Below are 21,271 nucleotides of genomic sequence, written 5' to 3'. Positions count from 1 at the left end.
ATGACTTGGGCTGGCCTGCGTGCATGTGCATCCCAAGGCCATGGCAGGGGTGCCAGCGCAAGGCTGGAGAGCAAGCCCATGAGATATGGAAAAATCCCTGGCAGCCTTGCTGATGTGGAATTTTCCCCATTCCAGAGTCACCCAGTAATGGCGGGGGCAGTGGGGCTCTGATGCGGCTTATGCCCCACTGGGTGGCCAGCTGGTTTTGCACTGCTCACAGCTGGAGCTGAGCATTTCCAATTCCAGACCAGCATTAGTCCCCATCCTTGGCCCTGCATCTCTGGAGAGAAAGAGGGACACCTGGGACTGGAAAAGGGTCTGGATGGGGCACCTGCATCCTGACGACACTGTGCTCAGCCCTGATGGGCCACTGGAGAGGTGGGGTCGGTGGAGCAGCCCCCAAGTGGTGTGAACAGCCCCAACTCCTCTCATCCACATTTCAGCTGCCAAAAATGCGTGTCCTCATTATGCACTGGCTCTGGAGCCAGAGGCCATTACCTCCCATTGAATAAAAAAGAAGTTAAGCAACTAATCTAGCCTCCTCCTTTTTCCTGGAGCTGCCCTCACCACCACCACGCCACCCCGTTTCCCAGGCACCCTCGAATCCCCTCCTGGCCTGGGAGCTCGGCTGAGGCTCAGGTTCCGGCGGCGGGACAATGGCTCCGTTGGCACATCCGAGACAAACGCGCCTTGTTGGGCCGGCAGCGGGGGCGCAGCAGTGCGCCCCGGGGCGCTGAATGCGGCTTCTGTGCGCCGGGGGCAGGCGCGGAGGGGCGGGGAGGGGGCCGGGGCCCGGGACGCCCATTGGCCGCGGCGCTGTGGGCCCGGGCAGGGCTGGGCTGGCGGCCGCACCTGGCTGGAGCTGGGGCGGCGGCGGCGGGGGCGGGAGCACGGGCCGAGCCCGGCCTAACCCGGGCGGCGGGTACGACCCGCCGCCTAGTGAGCGCCCGGGCGGCGCGGCCCGGGGCCGACCCTTCACGCCAAGCCCATAAGGACGGGGACAAGGTACGTCCTGGGGGCCCAGCACTCACCACCAGTTAGCGCCCTGCCTCAGTCTACCCCTTGGGGTCCAGGATCGCCTCACTCCATCCCCGGAACTGGGGCTGCGCCCGCCCGCCTCTAAAACCTGAGTGGCATGGGAGCGCCACACTAGCGCTCCAGGGTCTGCATGCCCGTCCTGGCTGACCAAGGGTGGGGAGGCTGGGGCCTGGGAGGGCGCAGTAGCTGCTCGCGCTCGGGTTCTTTCCCCGGCTCCCATTTCCAGGGTTTACCCAGTCCCTGAACTTGAGGTGGGTGGGGCTGGAGCTGGGCTGGAGCTCCGAGTTCATTAATGATTAATCTTGGACGTGGCGCCTGATCCCTGGGAGAGGAGGGAGTTTCCTTCTTTCCATTAGCCCTCCCCAGAAGAGGGGCCGTCAGAGCAGGGTTGGGTGGCAGGGTAAAGGATGGATGCCCTCTGCCTGGGGAAGGCTCTGTCCTGTACCACTGAGGGGGCAAGGCAACCAAAGAAAGGCTTGTGGGTGTGAGACAAACTCTGGTAGCCAGGGAGTGTCCCAAAGGAAACCCAACTGTTCCTTCGTTTCCTGGCTCATTGCAAAGGAAGGGGGTTCAGCTTGGTCTGCCCCCATCCCGTGGTGCCAAGCCAGCTCTTCGGAAACAGCGCAGAGCAAGGCCATGGTCCCTTCCTAATGTCGACCCCCTTCCCACCTGCTTGGAGCTGTTGGGTGCACATCTGGCTGCAGTAACCCCACCAGTGGGAGAGAGAGAGGGCGGGAGGCGGGCCTGACACACCGGATCACCTGAGTTGCTGAGATGACAGGTGCCATGAAAATCCTCAGGAGGACAGTCCAATTGGGAGAATCCAACCTCTTCCTTTAGGAAGAGGGTGACCCGAAGCCCAGATAGGGTAAAGCCGTGGGCAGCCCCTCTACTGTTGCACTGTCCTTTGCCCTGTGGAGGAGGCATTTTTACTAATCCTATTATCCAAAGGGGGAAACTGAGGTTCAAGGAGATTCAGTGGCTTGCCCAAGGTCATGTAGATCAAATGTGGCTAAACTGACTCCAAATTCAGTGACTTACCCCAGCTCCTTTTTGGGACCCCAGCCTTGCTCAAGATCTGTCTGGCCTTCTGGGGTCCTAGCCTCTATGAGCTGCCGTGGCTGCCCCAAACCCTCAGCTCGAGATCCCAACCCTTGCCTCCCTAGCTCCCAGCTCTGCCTGACACTCAGGGGCTGGGCAGCTCCTACCCTGGGAACAGAGACAACGGGGCCCTGTTCCCAGCTGCCACCTCAGGCTACTTCCTCCTTGCTTCTCACCCAGGCAGAGCCTTGCCTGAAGGAAGCTCGTGTGGACAAAAGAGCACGCCTGCCTCTGTGCAGCCCCTTGTTTGAGGGGGTGTGGGTCTGATATTTGAGGGCATGGGTCCAATGCCCCCTTGTCATCCAGCAAGGGAAGAGTGTGTCCCTCCCACTGGTGGGCTCTAAGGGGCCAAGTGGCCACCCTGGTGAAGAGACATTGCTTTATCTGGGAGCAGGATACACAGATGGCAGAATTCTGGGCATGATGGCAGGCTCATGCAGGGCGCCTTGCTTGCCTGGGACTGAGTGAGGAATATGGACCATGCCTTTTAGGAGCCCTGTCCTACCCCAGACAGGGAGGGCAGGATGGAGCAGAATGCCCATGGGGGTCAGCGGGCTGGGGCCAGGGGATCGCCAGGTGAGGAATGATGGTTCACAGAAAGTGGGGTTCCAGAGGAAACCTGCTTTCCTAATCCGCCAGGCCCAGGGCAGAGAAGAGGTATGGCTTGGGCACCCCCAGTCTGTGCCCAGACTTCCCATGGGACCCTAGGCAAGTCCTTCCCTCTCCGTGCCCTAGTTCCCTCAAATGTGAAATTTGGGGGTTAGGACCTTGGGTCTGGAGCAAGGGAAGTCTAAGTGGTTGGATGGGGAGGGTTTCCCTCCCGGGTCTGCCCTGGCCAGTCCTGCCTCTCCTGACAGGAGGGTCCTGCCTATGAGAAGGTCATCACATCTCCATTTGATAGGAAACTGAGGCTCAGAGAGAGCAGGTCACTTGCCCAAGTTTGCCCAGCTGGGGAGTGATGGAGCCCGGATTCACAGCCAAAGCCTCTCCAGGGTTGGGGTGGGGCAGTCAGATCCAGGGCACTGTGCCTAGCAGGTACTTTGGGCCTTTTAAAAACCTTTATATTTTACCTGTTTCTAGGCACTGTGCCTAGCAAGTACTTTGGGCCTTTTAAAAACCTTTATATTTTACCTGTTTCTATGCAAACAAGTACATGACATTCCTTTTAAAAACATTTCAGTCGTGCTAGAAGGTACAGAGAATGATACTACCAACCCCCACATACTCACCCCCCAGGTTCTCAGTAATTTTGAAGCTAATAAAGGGGATGCACTTCTTCGTTAACCTGGGTTTTGCCATCCTGCAGTTAGAGCTACTTTGGGGTGACTCAAATCTGCCATCAGGAGGGGTGGTGATTTTTGCCTGGACAAAGCGTCTTGCTCCTGGTTCTGACTTGGCCATTTAGCCCCTCCGCAAGTTTCTGAGCCTCGGTTGTCCCCCACTGTCACATAAGCTAGCAGGTGGCACTAAGAGTGTCTCTTGAGGTCATAGGTGTGATTGCCATTTGGAACTGTAGAAATAGGTGACTGAGCCTCAAGGATCAAAAACTTTTCTGAATCATCAAAGAACATTGCCCTCTTCTTAATGAGCTGCCAGGCCCTGTACCCTGATGCAGCCAAGGGGGAAGTGGGAGCAAAATGTCAGGGCTTCTTGGAAGTTCCCACCTGGCTCAACGGTAATGAACCCAACTTGTATCCATAGAATGCATGTTCTATCCCTGGCCTCGCTCAGTGGGTTAAGGATTTGGCATTTCTGTGAGCTGCAGTGTAGATTGCAGACATGGCTTGGATCTGGCATTGCTGTGGCTGTGGCTATGGCTGGCAGCTGAAGCTCCGATTCCTCCCCTAGCCTGGGCACTTCCATATGCCACAGGTGCAGCCCTAAAAAGGCCAAAAAAAAAAAAAAAGAAGAGTCCAGCCTTCTAGACAAGTTTGGAGGTGGCCCTGCAAGCCAGCGAACTGAAGTGCCCCTTGGGCGATCTTCCCCATCTCTACTTCAGCACCCCATTCCACCATTCCAGAGGGTCTCAGAGTGAGGAAGCTTCCAGATCCTCAATAGCAGTGCCCCAGCACTCCTGCATGGAGAGCCAACCTCTCCATCTGCACGCTTCCAACTGTGCAGCTCACATGTCCCAGCTTCTTTGTCCCTGGCTTCTGCTGCCTCTTCCCTTCTTTAGGACACAGGTTAAAGAGAGGATGGCTTGCCTCTGGTGGTGGGCATGGTTCAGACTAGCTACGGTTCCCTCCTCCTCCAGGCAGCCTGCACTTTTTCAAAATGGAGGTATCTTTATTTTTTATTTTAATTTTTTTCCAAAGTAATACAGAATCTTTGTAAAACAAAATTATATGTGTGAGTATATATTTAGGTGTGTATGTGTGTACATATATGTGTGTATCTAGGTATTTTTCCCTTTATTATGTATTATAGACATCATTTTCATGAGTACATAACAAGCCATTGAATGAATGTCATAATATTTTTTAACTTTTTATTTTATTTTGAAATATAGTTGAGTTACAATAATGTATTAGTTTCAGGTGTACACAGGGTGATTCAGTTATACATATATCCATTCTTTTTTGGATTCTTTTCCCATGTAGATTATTAGGGAATATACAGTAGAGCTCCCTGTGCTATGCAGTAGGTCCTTGTTGATATCTATTTTATATATAGTAGTGTGTGTGTGTTAATCCCAAACTCCTAATTTATCCCTCCCCCTACTTTTCCCCTCCCCTTTGACAACCATAAGTTTGTTTTCTCTCTGTGAGTCTATTTCTGGTTTTTTGTTTGTTTGTTTTTGGCCATGCCCTTGGCCTGTGGAAGTTCCCAGGCCAGGGACTGAACCCTAGATAAGTTAATTTGTATCATTTTTTCTTAGATTCCATGTGTGATATCATATCATATGATATTTGTCTTTCTCTATATGAGTTACTACACTTGGTATGATAATTGCTAGGTCCATCTGTGTTGCTACAAATGGCATTATTTTGTTCCTTTTTATGGGTGAGTAATATTCCATTGTGTATATGTCCACATTTATCCATTCTTCTGTCAATGGACATTTCGGTTCCATGTCTTGGCTATTGTAAATAGCTGCAATAAACACTGAAGTGCGTGTTATCTTTTCAAATTATGTTTTTCTCTTGAAAGATACCCAGGAATGGGATTGCTGGATCATACGGTTGTTCTATTTTTAGTTTTTTAAGGAAGCTCCATTCTGTTCTCCATAGTGGCTGCACCAATTTGCATTCCCACCAAAAATGTAAGAGAGTTCCCTTTTCTCCACACTCTCTCCAGCATTTATTGTTTAATGATGGCCATTCTGACCAGTGTAAAGTGATATCTCATAGTTTTGACTCACTTTTCTCTAATAATTAGCAATGTTGAGAATCTTTTCATGTGCTTTTTGACCACCTGTACGTCTTCTTTGGAGGAATGTCTATTTAGATTGTCTGACCGCTTTTTGATGTGATTATTTGTTTTTTTTAATATTGAGCTACATGAACTATTTGTATATTTTGGAAATTAATCCCTTGTCAGTTGCATGGTTTGCAAACATTTTCTTCTGTCCTTTTGGCTGTCTTTTCATTTTGTTTATGACTTCCCTTGCTGTGCAAAATCCTTTCAGTTTAATTAGGTCCTGTTTGTTTATTTTTATTTTTGTTTTCATTACTCTAAGAGGTGGATCAGAAAGATATCACTGCTGGAGTTCCCATCATGGCACAGTGGAAACGAACCCGACTAGGAACCATGAGGTTGTGGGTTTGATCCCTGGCCTCTCTCAGTGGGTTAGGGATCCGGAGTTGCCGTGAGCTGTGGTGTAGGTCAAAGACAAGGCTTGGATCTGACGTTGCTGTGGCTCTGGCATAGGCTGGCAGCTACAGCTCCAATTGGACCCCTAGCCTGGGAACCTCTATATGCCACGGGTGAGGCCCTCAAAAGACAAAAGACAAAAAAAAAAAAAAAGATATCACTGCAATTTATGTCAAAGAATGTCCTGCCTATATTTTCCTATAAGAGTTTTTTATAGTATTCACCCTTATATTTAGGTCTTTAATCCATTTTAAGTTTATTTATTTATTTATTTTTTGTCTTTTTGTCTTTGTTGTTGTTGTTGTTGCTCTTTCTTGGGCCGCTCCCGCGGCATATGGAGGTTCCCAGGCTAGGGGTCTAATCGGAGCTGGAGCCACCGGCCTACGCCAGAGCCACAGCAACGCGGGATCCGAGCCGCGTCTGCAAACTACACCACAGCTCGTGGCAACGCCGGATCGTTAACCCACTGAGCAAGGGCAGGGACCTAACCCGCAACCTCATGGTTCCTAGTCGGATTCGTTAACCACTGCGCCACGACGGGAACTCCCATTTTAAGTTTATTTTTGTATCTGGTGTTAGAGAATGTTCTGATTTCATTCTTTTACATGTATCTGTCCAGTTTTCTCAGCACCACTTTTTTTTTTTTTCCTGTCTTTTTGCCATTTCTTGGGCCGCTCCCACGGCATATGGGATGCTCCCAGGCTAGGGGTCCAATCGGAGCTGTAGCCGCCGGCCTAAGCCAGAGCCACAGCAACGCGGGATCCAAGCCGCATCTGCGACCTACACCACAGCTCATGACAACACCGGATCGTCAACCCACTGAGCAAGGCCAGGGATTGAACCCACAACCTCATGGCTCCTAGTTGGATTCGTTAACCACTGCGCCACGACAGGAACTCCCTCAGCACCAATTATTGAAGAGACTGTCTTTTTTCCATTGTATATTCTTGCCTCCTTGTCATAGATTAATTGACTATAGGTACATGGGTTTATTTCTGGGCTTTCTATCCTGTTCCCTTGATCTGTAGTTCTGTTTTTGTGCCAGTACCATACTGTAGCTTTGTAGCTGTAAGTTTGAAGTCATGAATCCTGATTCCTACAACTTTGTTTTTCCTTCTCAGGATTTTTTGGTTTGTCACTTTTTTTTTTTTTTGTCTTTTTAGGGCCACACCTGCAGCATATGGAGGTTCCCAGGCTAGGGATCCAATCAGAGCTGTTGCTGCCAGCCTATGCCAGAGCCATAGCAATGCCAGATCCGAGCCACGTCTGCGACCTACACCACAGCTCACGGCAACGCCGGATCCTCAACCCACTGAGTGAGGCCGGGGATTGAACCCACAACCTCATGGTTCCTAGTTGGATTCGTTTCAACAGGGCATGATGGGAACTCCCTGTCACATAACATTTTTAACTGTGCCTTATTGTTGGACATGTAAGTTGTTCCTACTTTTCCCCTTTTCTAAATAATACCGCAATGAACATCTTTGGGCTCCAGCTCAGATCTCGTTAGATTTTCTTCTTTGAACAAATTCCCACAGGTATAAGTGCTGGGTCTGAGGATGGGCACTTTTAGAACTGAAACAGTTGCTGTCAGATATGCACTCTGAGCACTGTAGGGAGTCTTTCTGCTCTGCTCTTAAAGCCTCCTTCATTGTCCCCATGAGATTCCCTTCCAGGCACAGGAAATAGCCCTATGACACCCTCACTTCCCCACCTTCTCTGCCAGAGCCCTGTTCCTATGTGTGCCCACTGAAAAAATAGCACGGACGCCCATCAGTCAGGAATGGTTCACAGGAGCAGTGGTTCCCCAGAATGTTCTGTAGCCCTTCTCCAAAGGGCTTTGGAGGCCCTTTATCTATATCTCCTTGGGGGGCTCTCTCTCTCCCTGTTCCCATGAGTGCAGGGGTCCTCTTCCTTACCCTTTCCCTGGGGACTCCATCTCCTCCTCTGGCCTCAGTGCCCCCTTCTGTGCCCATGGCCTCCAACCTCCCTCCCCCAAGACCTCCCTCTTGTGCTCTAAGCAGGAGCTCCTACCACTCTTTGCACCTTCTAGGTGCATCCCACACATTGTCCCCCTCACACCTCCTCCCCTAGCCTCTCCTACTCAGGGGCTAGCTCCACTCCCAGCCAGCTGCTCACCCCAGTAGGGGTTCTTCCCTTCCCTTCTCCACACCCAGTCACCCACCAAACACTGTCCATGGTGTGACCTACAGACAGTTCCAATCCATTCCTAGCCTTCTTTGTCCAGTTCCCTTCACACCTGGGCAGCTGTAACAACCACAGTCTAGGTCTGCCTGCTTCTCCCACTCAGTCCCCACCCCTACAGTTCATCCTCTGTCCAGCAGCCTGATATAAATCCCATCTCCTCACTCCTCTGCAGAAGACTCTCCCAGGGCTCCCCACTGCCCACAGAATCCAGGCCAGATCTTAGCATGCTTCCTGATGCCTGAATGTCCTGACCCTGCGCCCTTTCTGGCTATGTAGCTAGTCTCCTTTGTCCACCCAACCTCTGACATGCACATGAGCTGGACCCTCCAGCCAGGTTGAACATTTGTTAGTTTTTCAATTGCCCTGGGCTTTCACACATGCTTTTCTCTCTACTCGGCTTATTCTAGGGTAATAGGTACACTCGTTAATGCTAGCTGCTGTAACAGATAAGCCCCAAGTTTTAAAACGCTTAACACAACAGCAATTTACTTGTCATTTTTCCTTAAGTCCAATCAGGTGTTTGGTGAGCAGGGAGGCAGAAACCCAGGTTCTGCCCATCTCACTGCCCGCTCACCTTCTGATCCTAAGAGAAAGCCCCATTCATCTAGCAGAAGGGAAAGGAGACCCCAGAGAAGATCTGCCCACTTCACAGCATCAGCTGTCATCCTGCTCATATTCCGTTGGTCAGAGTTCAGTCACTTGAGGACGCTGGACTGCAAGGGAGGATGGGAAATGTAGTTTAGCCATGTAACCAGGGAAAAAGGGAACTAACTGCCTTTGGAAATTGGAAAACAGCAGTTTCTGCCACTGGAGTCCTCTACCCTAGGAAATCTCCCTTGCCACGCCCCTCGCACCTCGCAGGCTGGATCCGGTGCTCTCTCTGCGCTGCAGGACGCCCCGCCCATGTGTCCTCCATCTCAGCACCTGCAGCTCTCTGCTTGCTCCTCTCTCACTCCCAGCGCTGAGACCCCGAACTCCATGCATTATGCCCCCCAGTGCTAGTAGGTACTGTGCAGGTGCTCAGTAAATACCTAAGGAACAGATCTATTTAAAACTCATTGTGGGAGTTCTCTCTGTGGTGCAGTGGGTTAATGATATGGCTTGTTTCTATAGAAGTACTAGTTTGATCCCCAGTGCAGTGGGTTAAAGGATCTGGCCTTGCAGCAGATGTTGCTGCTCTGGCTTGGATTCCATCCCTGGTCCAGGAACCTACATTTGCTGCAAGTGAGGCAAAAAGAAAAAAAAAATCAACAAACACCTCATTGTGATCACAAAAAGATGTCCAGAATCTATTGATATCTAGGGGGGAAAGCAAGTTAAAAACAAAATGTGCTCTCCAACAGAGACCCCTTCCATCATCTCTCTGGACTGAGAGAAAAAAATGTAAGGAGGCTTGTGCTGAAGCTTTAAAGGTGCTGACCTCTGGGGATGGAGCTCTTTTCACTATCCTTTTTGTATTTTAACATAATTTTCTGAACTTATTTTTTTCAGGGAGCATGTGCTGCTTCTATAATTAAAAATTTTTTTTTCAGTGGGGGGCAGAACTGGACCCCATGTCATTGATACTTGGGAGAAGAGACCCCTCTGGCAGGGCTGGAGGCACAGGTTCTGTAATCAGTGCTCCCACTTGGCTTCACATGGCTCTTTTTTTAAGATTTATTTAAGTATAGTGGATTTACAATGTCGTGTTAGTTTCTGGTGTACAGCAAAGTGATTCGGTTATACACATATATGTGTATTCTTTTTCATATTCTTTTCCATTATGGTTAATTACAGGATATTGAATATAATTCCCTATGCTATACACTACCACCTTGCTCTTTATCCATTCGATATATAATAGTTGCAACCTTCTAATCCCAAACACATCTTACTTTAGAAAATGCTTAATGAGAGAGATGCTTTTATTCAGGTGTTTTCTTCATTCTTCCCAAAGCTGCTCACCAAATATATCACAAATCAGAGTAGTGTTTCATATCATAGCTTTTAATTAATTTATTTATTTATTTTTAGTCTTTTTAAAGGCACACCCGTGACATATGGAAGTTCCCAGGCTAGGGATCGAATTAGAGCTCTAGCTGCTGGCTATGCCACAGCCATAGCAATGAGGGATCCTTAACCCCTGAGAGAGGCCAGGGATTAAACCCCAGTCCTTATGGATACTAGTTGGGTTTGCTACCAGTGAGCCATGACAGGAACTCCCTCATATCATAGCTTTTGATGAAAGCAGTAAAAAGAGCTAAAGTGCTTGAGATTTTTTTTTTTTTTTTGAGATACTTTTAAAAACACAGTAATGGATTCACATTTCCTCTTAATTACTGTATCAACATGCTGTTGTTTCTTGAATTGCCCTTGTCTCAGATGTTAAACTCTCTTGATCTATTAAGTTGTCGTGTTGTAATTGAGATAAAGGAGGAATTTCCTTTGCATCAACGCCAATTGGTTTATCAATATCTTGTACCATTTACATTTTAAACTGAATGTCTGGGAGTTCCCTTGGTGGTGCAATGGGTCAGGCACTGTCACTGCTGTGGCTCAGGTCAAAGCTGTGGCATGGGTTTGATCCTGGCCCTGGATCTTCTGCATGCCGTGGGCAAGGCCAAAACAACAACAACAAAACTGAATGTCTGTAAGATGGTAAAGAATAGCTCTACGAACCCTTAATAAAACTGGTAGCAGGAATATAGGAGGCTGTTCAGAGTGTTGTATCTGTTTTGTAGCCGATTTTAGGCTGTGGGCCACTTATCATAATTGCTGGTTACTAGTAATTTGTTTCATGTCCATCCTCTGGACTAATTTTATGGAAGAGGAAAACATAAATTTCTGGAATCAAAACTGCATACAAAATTAGTTGGCCAATAGGATTAGAGCATTAGTATACATTTGCATCTTTAGAATTTTATCTTCATTTTTCTGGACATAAAGTGATATATCATAAAAAAGTAAAAGCCTAGGTTACACCGTGCTGAAATCTCCCTCTATCTTTGCCAGTTTATTTTATATTCTGCTTCTTACTTTGTGTTTCACTGGATCAGAACGTTCCTTAGGCATCCTTTAGCTTTCCTCCAATAATTTTCTTAGCAAAACTCTTATTAGATGATCATTTGCCATGCTGAAATGAAGTTTTTGAACAGTAAGTGCTTGTGGAATCTAACTCCAAAGGCCAGCTAATAAAGAAGAGTATGAAAATTAGTCAAATCAAATGAATTGAATAAAATATATATATAATGAGATGTATACATTGGCTATGAGAGTAGGTTTATTATCAAAGAGAAAAGTGATAAAATTCCAAATAGAAATATTAAGAGCAGAAGCAGTAAATAGATTTTCCCTTATTGTTGGCCTTGATCCACTATAAAAACAATATTTAGAAATATGAAACTTTTGATGTTTAACTTTTCCAAAACTCTCTCCATATTACTTTTACTGATATATATACGTGTGTGTGTGTGTGTGTGCAAAGAAAATATTTACGAGGCTCTTCTTTACTAGCTTCCCACTTTTCCTCCGTCTAATAACTTGCTCAAGACCCTGCACTCCACTATCACCTGGATGAAGTTCTTATCCCCATGTGACACTGGGCTTGTCACTTCCCCTCCTGGAGCCTCAGCTTCCTCATCTATATTAAAAGAGGGCAGATAACAAAGGCTCCCTGCAAAGATTATGAGCTTGCGTGCATGCGTGCGTGCGTGCGTGCATGCGTGCGTGAAGCTCCTGAAGCTCCTTCTGAGCACAGAACTGGACTCTGGTCCAGAGTCCAACCTCATAAACCACCGTGCCTGCTATTTGATGTCAGCTCTGCCCTCACTCACACCCATGCATCAGTCTTCAAGCTAGCTCAGCCCAGAAAAGATAGAACACCTCTACCCCCGTGCCCTGGACCTGGCACTCTCTGGATTCAGCACTCAGAAAAGATCAGGACTCTGTACCTTCCCTTTGTTGTGGGTGCTTGGCCGGGTGCTCCCTGGATGGGCAGGGAAAGAGCACTCAGATAACAATGTCAGAGCCCTGCCACTCCCTGGGAGGTGCTCTGTTGGGATAAACGACCATCACAGTAGTGGTGATTAATAATTGATGGTGATACCTGGGTCTCTAGAGCTCCATGCCTGGGCCATGGTGGGGGCCCTGGGCATCAGTGCTGAAGGAAGGATGTGGGGGCTTCTGGGCACCCTCTGTCCATGGTCAACCAAGGACCGACCAGCTAAGAGCAGGACGTGGAGATTCCAGTGTCTGGGCTGAACCTGGGGGCCCTTAGAACTGCCCTTTCCTACCGAGACCTTGGGAAAGATCAGCATTTCTGATCAGCCCAAATCTCTCGAGGCTGGTCCAAGCTGTCCTGGGCCACAATCTCTCACACAGGATGGGGGCAGGACAGGCAGGATTCCATACTATACCTCTTTGATGAAGGACTTGGAGCTCAGAGAGGTGAAATGTCATCAGACTCATCCTCCCAGCCCTAGCCAGGTACGCTGCCTCCAGGAAGCCTTCCAGGCTGAGTTGCTCATGCTCTGGGCTCTCACAGATTTTAGACAAACTTTGGTCTCAGGTTGTGTCTTGGCATCTTTAAGCCCTAGAGTTTGGCAAATCCTCATTTAGACTCTGGTTCTGTCTGCCCTGTGCCAACTGTGTGACCTTGGACAGGTGAACTCACCGCTCTGAGCCTGACAGTGGAGCTTGACTCACAGGGCAGCTGTGAGACTTAAATGAGATGTGATTGGAGAAGCAATTAGCCTCCCCACCCCACCTGCCTCCCTGTTCCTCCTGTGGCCTTCTAGTCTGTCCCAGGATCTCTGCAGGGCTCTGCGGCTGCCTGTGTCCTTGGTGCAAGGACACCCAGAATCTTGCTGAACCCTTGGATGAAGAAGCTGCTCAGCTGCTGAGGTCCAGAGAGGGTCAGGGACCACCCAGGGCACTGGGCCAGGGCAGCACCTGCAGGGTACAGGGACATGCCACCTGCTATCCCTAGGGAGGGAAACTCATGAATATTCACACTCGCTGGAGCATGAGGGAGCCAGCCAGCACACTCCTGGGTGTCATTGGAGCGTTCCTGTTTCCCAGTGACCACAGAGGCAGCCTGGAAGTCAGAAGTGGCTCAGGCAAGGAAAGGAGAGGGGCAACCAGACAAGGCCCGAGGTGAGTGTGTCTTCCTTTGCCCCCGGAGCAAGGGGTTCCTGGGGGAGCAGGGGTCCCTGGGACTGAGGCCTGCCCAGTGGTGGTGCTCTGGGTCAGAAGGTTCACTATCCTGGGCTCCATTTCCCTGTGTGCACGCTGTGGGGGATGGGTCCCCTTTCTCCTTCATTCTCTGGAAGGTGCTGGTCCAACCAAATGGGACTGCCAGGCCCAGCCTGGAGCCAGCCATTTGCACAGATGGAGGGAGATGTAGCTCGGGTAACCCAGAAGGACATGAATAGATAGAGTGGGCTAAAGAGGGGATCCCATCTGCCCTGAGTGCCTGTGGCTTTTGCCACCTAAGGGAGAGGAGACTCAGGTTCTAGCACTGTCCTTGCTACTGCTTGACCTTGATAGTGGCTCTGCCCTCTCTGAGCCTCAGCCTTCCTGCTGCACCATTTTCCAGACCAGAGGCTGTGAGACTCAGGCATGCTGAGACTGTCCTCAGTAACCCATGGCTTAGACCTGGGACCGTCAGCTGCCTGCGATCCTTGGCCTTCTGTGATGGAATATCCAGCTGTGCACCCCCTCCTTCCCATGGGCTTGGGCTCAGCCTGGGACCTACCCGGCAGAGGCTGCCATGGACAAGCAGGAAGATGAACACTGGAGGCCAATAGACCTGAGCTTGAATCCCAGCCCTGCCCCCTGCGTTGTGACCCTGAGCAAGTCTCATCACCTCCCAGAGCCTGTTTCCCCATCTGCAAAATGGGGATGACAGTGAGGTCAGACTCCCAGGATAGTCAGTAAAATGCTCTGGAGAAGCCCCCATCCCAGGGCCTGTCTTGTAACAGGGGCTTAAAAGTGAAACCAGAGGGTGGGACAGCCCAGGGAGGGCCCAGCACCTGGCAGAATCCAGATGGGTTTGAGGAAGCCAAAGTGGGGAATGCACAAATGAATGAGTGAAACAGTTATGGGGGGTGGGGGTGGCCCTCGTGTGGCCAGGAGGAGCCTGATTGGTGGTTCTGGGAGGCTGGTCTGCCCCCTGCTGCCTGACCTCCACTCAGATCCTTCACCAGTAGCCTTTCAGAGTTCCGGAAGGTGCCCTGGTAAGTGGGGCTCCTGGGACAGGGGTGCGACCTGGGGGGTTTCAGAGAGCAGGAATCTAAACCCCTCCCTGTTTTAAAGTCAGAGTAACCGAGGCCTCAGGGTTTGGGCTCGAGTCTGAAGCTCTGGCCTGGCCCAGGGATCTGCCCTGCTTTCTGCTGGGACTCCACAGAACAGGAGGCTGAAGGGGGCACTTGAGGCAGGGGACAGGTTTGGGCTTGGTGCAGGGGGAGACAGCCACTCCTCGTCCAGGGGGGCCCACCCTGAGGGCAACAAAGATAGGAACCCAGAGCAGGACTCTTTGAGTGATAACTCTGCACTAGTTGCTTTGCCACTTCAGGAAGAGCCAGGCAGGGGTGCTACCAGCTTCCCCATTTTACAGATGAGAAACTGAGGGTACAAGAGGTTCCTGTGATCGAAACACAGGCCTGAGGCTCTAGGTCAACACCCCCCTCTCCTGAGGTCACTGCGTGACTAGACTGTGACCAGACCATCACTAGTTGACTTTCAAGCTTTATTATTGAAATACAGAAAATACATTTTATTGCCTTATTCTGCTTAAAAAGTAATACATGCTCCTTAAAAAAATGCAACCCTCAGAGTTCCCACTCTGGCTCAGTGGTTGATGAGTCCGACTAGGAACCATGAGGTTGAGGGTTTGATCCCTGGCCTCACTCAGTGGAATGAGGATCCTGCATTGCCATGAGCTGTGGTGTAACGTGTAGACACGGCTTGGATCCCTCGTTGCTGTGGCTCTGGCATAGGCCAGTGGCTACATCTCCGATTAGACCCCTAGCCTGGGAACCTCCATATGCTGCGGGTGCAGCCCTAGAAAAGCCAAAAAAAAAAAAAATGCAACCCTTACAGAAATGCATCATAGAGAAAAATATTCCCTTATGTACCCTCCCCCAGCTACACAAAGGGCACCAGTGTTAAAACTTAAGCTATAGCCTTCTTTCTGGGCCTATGTATATTTACCTATTGCATATATGGATTTGGGGGTATAGTGTTGCAGAACTTGCTTTTTCACATTAGTAGATCTGGTGTGTTTTTGGGCCAGTCCACTCAGCTCCACCTTTGTTTTGTTTTATTTAGCAGGTATAGGTCCCTCCATCTGGGGGTGGGCTTGGTTGTGTAACAGGCCCCTGCTGATGGTCACTGAAGTTTTTTCTAACTTTTTTATACCTCTGAGCAAGCTGCCATGTCATCCTTGCATGCATGGCTTTGTCCAAGTGTTTCTGTAGAATAGTTGAAATTGGGAGAGGTTGTACCTTCCTCCTTTGACAGAAATGCCTTCTAGAAACACTCTCCTACACTCTCTTCCACCCCTAACCCTTACCCTTGCCCACCAAGGATGAACAGAGAGAGATATGTCATTGTCACCAGGGAAGCCAAATCCTTTTTTGTATAGTTCCTTCCTCTGCAAATTGCTTCTTCATGTCCTTTCTTGTGAGGAGAAGTTTCTAGATTATAAGCAGAGCACTCAGGGACTGGTCAGGTAGGCCTGGAAGGCCCCTTCTGTGGGAAAGGTCTGTAGGTGCCTCTGGTCACTTCTCTAGGGAGAAGTCTGTGGAGTCCTCTTCCAGGATAACTGGCTGGCCTCTGGCCTCAGGGACAGTGGTGACGTGCCATGCGTGTGATCATGGGGTAGCCTGTGTGGCTCTCATGGCCTCAGGGGCTCAGGGCCCAGTGCAGCATGCATTGCAACAGCAGTGGAAAGTTTTGGGCCTTGGCCTTGCAACTAAGGGGAGGTGGGGAGGCCCCCAAGTCCTAGCTTTCTCCTGGCCCCCCATCAGCCCAAACTGCCCCCATTACAGCTCAGGCCTCAGCCCCCCGCTGACAGGATTTTCACATACCCAAAACTAAAACCAAACAAAAATTCAGGACATTCAGTTAAATCTGATTTTCAGATAAACATTGAAAACATTTTAGGGTAAGTATATTCCATGCAATATTTTATCTTTTTGCCATTTCTTGGGCCGCTCCCACAGCATATGGAGGTTCCCAGGCTAGGGGTCTAATCGGAGCTGTAGCTTCCAGCCTGCACCAGAGCCAGAGCAACGCAGGATCCGAGCCGCGTCTTTGACCTACACCACAGCTCACGGCGACGCCGGATCGTTAACCCACTGAGCAAGGCCAGGGATTGAACCCAAAACCTCATGGCTCCTAGTCGGATTCATTAACCACTGCGCCATGACAGGAACTCCCATGCAATATTTTAGATGCATTTATACTAAAAAAGTTTAATTTGTTTATCTGAAATTCAGATCTACCTGGGTAACTGTGCCTGCCAGCAGCTGGATAAGAGGTAGGTGTGTGGGCAGAGGTCTGGCTGGCTGTGTGATCTGGGTTCTCTCCTTTCTCACTCTGGGCCTCAGTTTCTCTGGCTCCTCTACAGACCCCATGAGCACAAGGGCCAGTGAGGAGAGATAAGGAGCCTCGGCCCCTCACTGGGCAGCTGGGCTGGCTGGGCCTTCTGAAAGGTGAGGGATTCAGGCCCCAGGCCCCTGATAATCCTGGCCCCAGGCCTGGGGGTTGGGGGGGGTGAACAGAGCACTGGGAAAGGTTCTGCTATTGCTTTTTACTTAGAAGATTATTTCCTTCTGAAGCCCAAAAAGTACAGAAAATAAACATGAACACCCACGTAGCTACCACTCAGCTTAAAAATGAAAACTGAGAGAGTTCCCATCATGGCTCAGCAGTAACAAACCGGACTAGTGTCCATGAGGATACAGGTTCGATCCCTGGCCTTGCTCAGTGGGTTGGGGAATCCGGCATTGCCGTGAGCTGCGGCGTAGGTTGCAGGTGCGGTTTGGATCCCGCATTGCTGTGGCTGGGGTATAGGCTGGCAGCTGCAGCTCCAATTCCATCCCTAGCCTGGAAACTTCCATATGCTGTAGGTACGGCCCTAAAAAGGAAAAAAAAAAAAAAAACTGAACAAGGCAGCAGAGCCTGCTCCCTGCCTCACTCCCCAGCTTCACTCTGCCCTGGCTTCACCCACCGTGTCCATTTGCAACCCAGTCTCTCTCTGTCCCTGTCTGGACCTGCTGGGGGGTTGGTGGCCATGGAGCTGGCAAAGGCAGGTCCGATGTTGAAGGCTGTCTCTCAACCAGCCAGGCCTGGCTGGGATGGCCTCCTAACGCTTGCCCTGCTCTGTAACCCCCACAGGTGTCTGAGATGCTGCTACCGCAGAAGCGCTGGGAGTCCATGGCCAAGGGACTGGTGCTGGGAGCACTCTTCACCAGCTTCCTGCTGCTGCTATACTCCTATGCCGTTCCCCCACTGCACGGTGGCCTGGCCTCCACGTGAGTGACCCTGGTGGGCGGGGTGGGGGTGGGGGTGGGAGAGGGATGGCACCCAATCAGTTGATCACACTGCCTCTTAGGTGGCCACTGTGTGTCCTGTGTCACACTGTGCCGGGCAGAAGTCCCACTACATTGTGAAACCCTGGGCCTCAGTGTCCTCATCTGTGAAATGGGGGTAATAACAGAGCCTGTCAGGGAGCCTAAGAATCAAATAACACCATCTGGGCACAGGGCTTAGAGTCTCAACATCTGAGGATCCAGTGGGGCCAGGAGGTGGGGATGACCGGTCCAGGAGCACTCAGCTGGCTCAAGGCTTGGATTCAAACTGGGGTCTGTCTGCCTCCAAGCCTGGCTCCTAACCACAAGGCCATCCCACCTCCCCACAGGGTAGTTCCACCCAGGCCTGGTACAGCCTGTGCCCTTGGAGGTATTAAGGCCTTAGTTGAGCATGAAGTTGAACTACAGGAAACTGCCAATAACTGACAATTTTGGGCCTGCAGAGTTTCAGAGGTCCAATCTAATGCTAATTCATGATAGATGTACATCACAGTAGCCACAAATGAGACGTGTTATCGTCCTCACAGCAACACCACAAATAGGGCCTGTTATTGTCCCCATTTCATAGATGAGCAAACTGAGGCCAGAGAGGCCAAACCAGTGGCCTTAGGCCTTGCAGCTGCCCGCCTGGTCCCTGAGCTTCCCTGCTGCTGCCATCCCCAGCTGCCCCACTATCTAGACCCCCCGGTGGGGTAGAGGGAGGCTGGGGTGTCGAGTCCTGAGGCTCTGCCATTGCTCTATCCCAGCAGGACCCCTGAGGACGCAGCACCCTGCTCCCCGGCCCCAAGTGAGCCAGAGGCCGCCATCCCTGCCAATGGCTCAGCCGGAAGCTGCCAGCCGCGGCGCGACATTGTGTTCATGAAGACGCACAAGACCGCCAGCAGCACTCTGCTCAACATCCTGTTCCGCTTCGGACAGAAGCACGGGCTCAAGTTTGCCTTCCCCAATGGCCGAAATGACTTTGACTACCCGGCCTTCTTCGCGCGCAGCCTGGTGCAGGACTACCGGCCCGGGGCCTGCTTCAACATCATCTGCAACCACATGCGCTTCCACTACGACGAGGTTCGCGGCCTGGTACCGCCCAACGCCACCTTCATCACTGTGCTGCGCGACCCCGCCCGCCTCTTCGAGTCCTCCTTCCACTACTTCGGCTCCGTGGTGCCCTTCACCTGGAAGCTCTCGAGCCAAGACAAACTGGCCGAGTTTCTACAGGACCCCGACCGCTACTACGACCCCAATGGCTACAACGCTCACTACCTCCGCAACCTGCTCTTCTTCGACCTGGGCTACGACAGCAGCCTGGACCCCGGCAGCCCGCAGGTGCAAGAGCACATCTTGGAGGTGGAGCGCCGCTTCCACCTGGTGCTGCTGCAGGAGTATTTTGACGAGTCGCTGGTGCTGCTCAAGGACCTGCTGTGCTGGGAGCTGGAGGACGTGCTCTACTTCAAGCTAAACGCCCGCCGCGCTTCAGCCGTGCCGCGCCTCTCGGGCGAGCTGTACCGGCGCGCCACCGACTGGAACGTGCTGGACGCCCGCCTCTACCGCCACTTCAACGCCAGCTTCTGGCGCAAGGTGGAGGCGTTCGGCCGGGAGCGCATGGCCCGCGAGGTGGCCGCCCTGCGACGCGCCAACGAGCGCATGCGCCGCATCTGCATCGACGGCGGCCACGCGGTGGACGCGGCCGCCATTCAGGACTCGGCCATGCAGCCCTGGCAGCCGCTGGGCGCGAAGTCCATCCTGGGCTACAACCTCAAGAAGAGCATCGGGCGGCGGCACGCGCAGCTCTGTCGGCGCATGCTCACGCCCGAGATCCAGTACCTGATGGACCTGGGCGTCAACCTGTGGGTCACCAAGCTCTGGAAGTTAATCCGGGACTTTCTGCAGTGGTGACGCCCACCCACTGAGGAGGGGTGGGCAGGGGCCCGCTGGCCACCTCTGCGGCCCTCCTGGTGCCACCCCAGTCCCTGGGGTGAGGTGGGGCTGCTGCAGGGGTGCAACCAGCCAGGACTGGGCCTGCTGCACACAGGGCCCAATCGAGATCAGTATTTGACTAATTATAGTTTTTTAAATTAAATCCCCTTCCCTCCAAAAAAGATTGTTCTATTTGCAGTCTCCCCTTAAAGGGGAGACATCAGAAGTAAAATAATTTGATGTGTTTTTGTTAATCAGCCTCAGTGGTGCTGACTGGCGCGGCCCTGGTGGGAGGTGACTGACTGGTGGGGGTTGGGGGACCCCAAGGGAGTGGTGGATACCTGTGTGTGTGTGTGTGTGTGTGTGTGTGTGTGTGTGTGTGTAACTTGGTACACAGCCCAGTGGTGTGGCAGGGTTTGGTGTCTGTCACATGCAGGAGCCCTGTGTGGTTGAAGAACTCCCATCAGCTACCAAGACCTGAAAGATGGTGTGTGTTTGTGTGTGTGTGTGTGTGTTTGTGTGTGTGTGTGTGTGTGTTTGAGAGATGGGGGTGGGGGGTCGGGGAGGTGGAGGCATTTGGTGGAGCACTGAGCAGCAGGCCCTGGCCCAGGCTAAGAGTTCCTTGTGCAATCTCATTAATCTTCACAATAACCCTTTGAGGTAGGCACAATTACCATCCCATATTACACATGTGGGAATTGACGTTCTGAGAGCAGGAGGGAATTGCTTGAGGTCAAGCTGCAAAATGTATCAGACCCAGTACTAAGCCATCTCCCCAGGGCCCCAAACTCCTTCTATCTCCAGAGCCTGTTCACCCCATCCCTGCCTGCCGCTCTCCTCTACTGACTGCTCTAGGCTCCCTCACCATCTGCTTGTGCTCTAACCCAACCTAGGTCCTAGGTTTCCCCCTTCCACCCTGGGGTTCAGTTTAAATAATCCACAAATACTCATTGGATGTCTGTTGTGCCCCCCCGCCCCCAGCCTTGAGCTGGCCCTGAGCGGACAGCCATCAGCAAGTTGGCCCAGGCCCTCCTGGAGTTCATGACCAGAGAGCAACCAAGACATGTCAGGTATGATCAACCAGGGAGGGGATGAGTCAGCTCTAACCACCTGCCTCCCTTAGCCTCCTCAGCGGGTCAGAGGCCCTTCCTCGGGTCTCTAACCAGGATCCGGCAGCCAGATGCAAAAGGCGGAAACCACACAGCCAGGGGATTCTTTATCAGAAAACTGTTTGTGCCAGGCTCCAAGCACATATCTTATCTAAATATCAGCAACACCCTAGCGTTATAGGCCAAAGCTCAGAGAGGTTAAGTGACCTACCAAAGGTCGCATAGCTAATTGGTGCCAGAGTCAGAATTCAAAGCCAGATTGGTCAGCTCTTAAGCCCTCCCTGGGCTTAAGTCAATCTTCCTTCTGGGAGTGGGCCTCTGGTCCAAGCAGGGTAGGAAGGAATTAGGGTGACCAACTGTCTCAGTTTCCTGAGACTGTTCCAGTTTTACCACTGAAAGGTCCAACATCACAGGAAATGCCTCAGTCCTGGGCAACCAGGACAGTTGGTCAGTCTGGGACAGGTTCGACCCCCCAAACTCCCTGGGACCACTGCCTACACCCTTGTAATGTTCCTG

General features: G+C 51.3%; 1 protein-coding gene across 7 annotated transcripts; it reads left to right on the top strand.

Moving 5' to 3' along the window:
- Positions 1 to 887: 887 nt before the first annotated feature.
- On the top strand, positions 888 to 19,900 carry GAL3ST1 (galactose-3-O-sulfotransferase 1). 7 transcript variants are annotated; one of them, XM_047762482.1, is made up of 5 exons: positions 950 to 1,005; positions 13,219 to 13,293; positions 16,641 to 16,681; positions 17,542 to 17,678; positions 18,482 to 19,900. In XM_047762482.1, the coding sequence occupies exons 4-5, from the start codon at positions 17,551 to 17,553 to the stop codon at positions 19,623 to 19,625; spliced, it is 1,272 nt and encodes a 423-aa protein (XP_047618438.1). In that variant the 5' UTR covers positions 950 to 1,005; positions 13,219 to 13,293; positions 16,641 to 16,681; positions 17,542 to 17,550; the 3' UTR covers positions 19,626 to 19,900. The 7 variants fall into 7 exon arrangements, with proteins under 7 accessions (XP_047618444.1, XP_047618443.1, XP_047618441.1 ...); XM_047762485.1 differs by lacking the exon at positions 13,219 to 13,293 and having other exon boundaries at positions 932 to 1,005; XM_047762481.1 differs by lacking the exon at positions 950 to 1,005 and having other exon boundaries at positions 11,665 to 13,293.
- The last annotated feature ends 1,371 nt before the right edge of the window (positions 19,901 to 21,271 follow it).

Source organism: Phacochoerus africanus, chromosome 15 (genome assembly GCF_016906955.1).
Source record: "Phacochoerus africanus isolate WHEZ1 chromosome 15, ROS_Pafr_v1, whole genome shotgun sequence".
NCBI lineage: Eukaryota > Metazoa > Chordata > Mammalia > Artiodactyla > Suidae > Phacochoerus > Phacochoerus africanus.
Note: the sequence above shows the minus strand (reverse complement) of the source record. Positions and strands in the feature narration are given on the sequence as shown.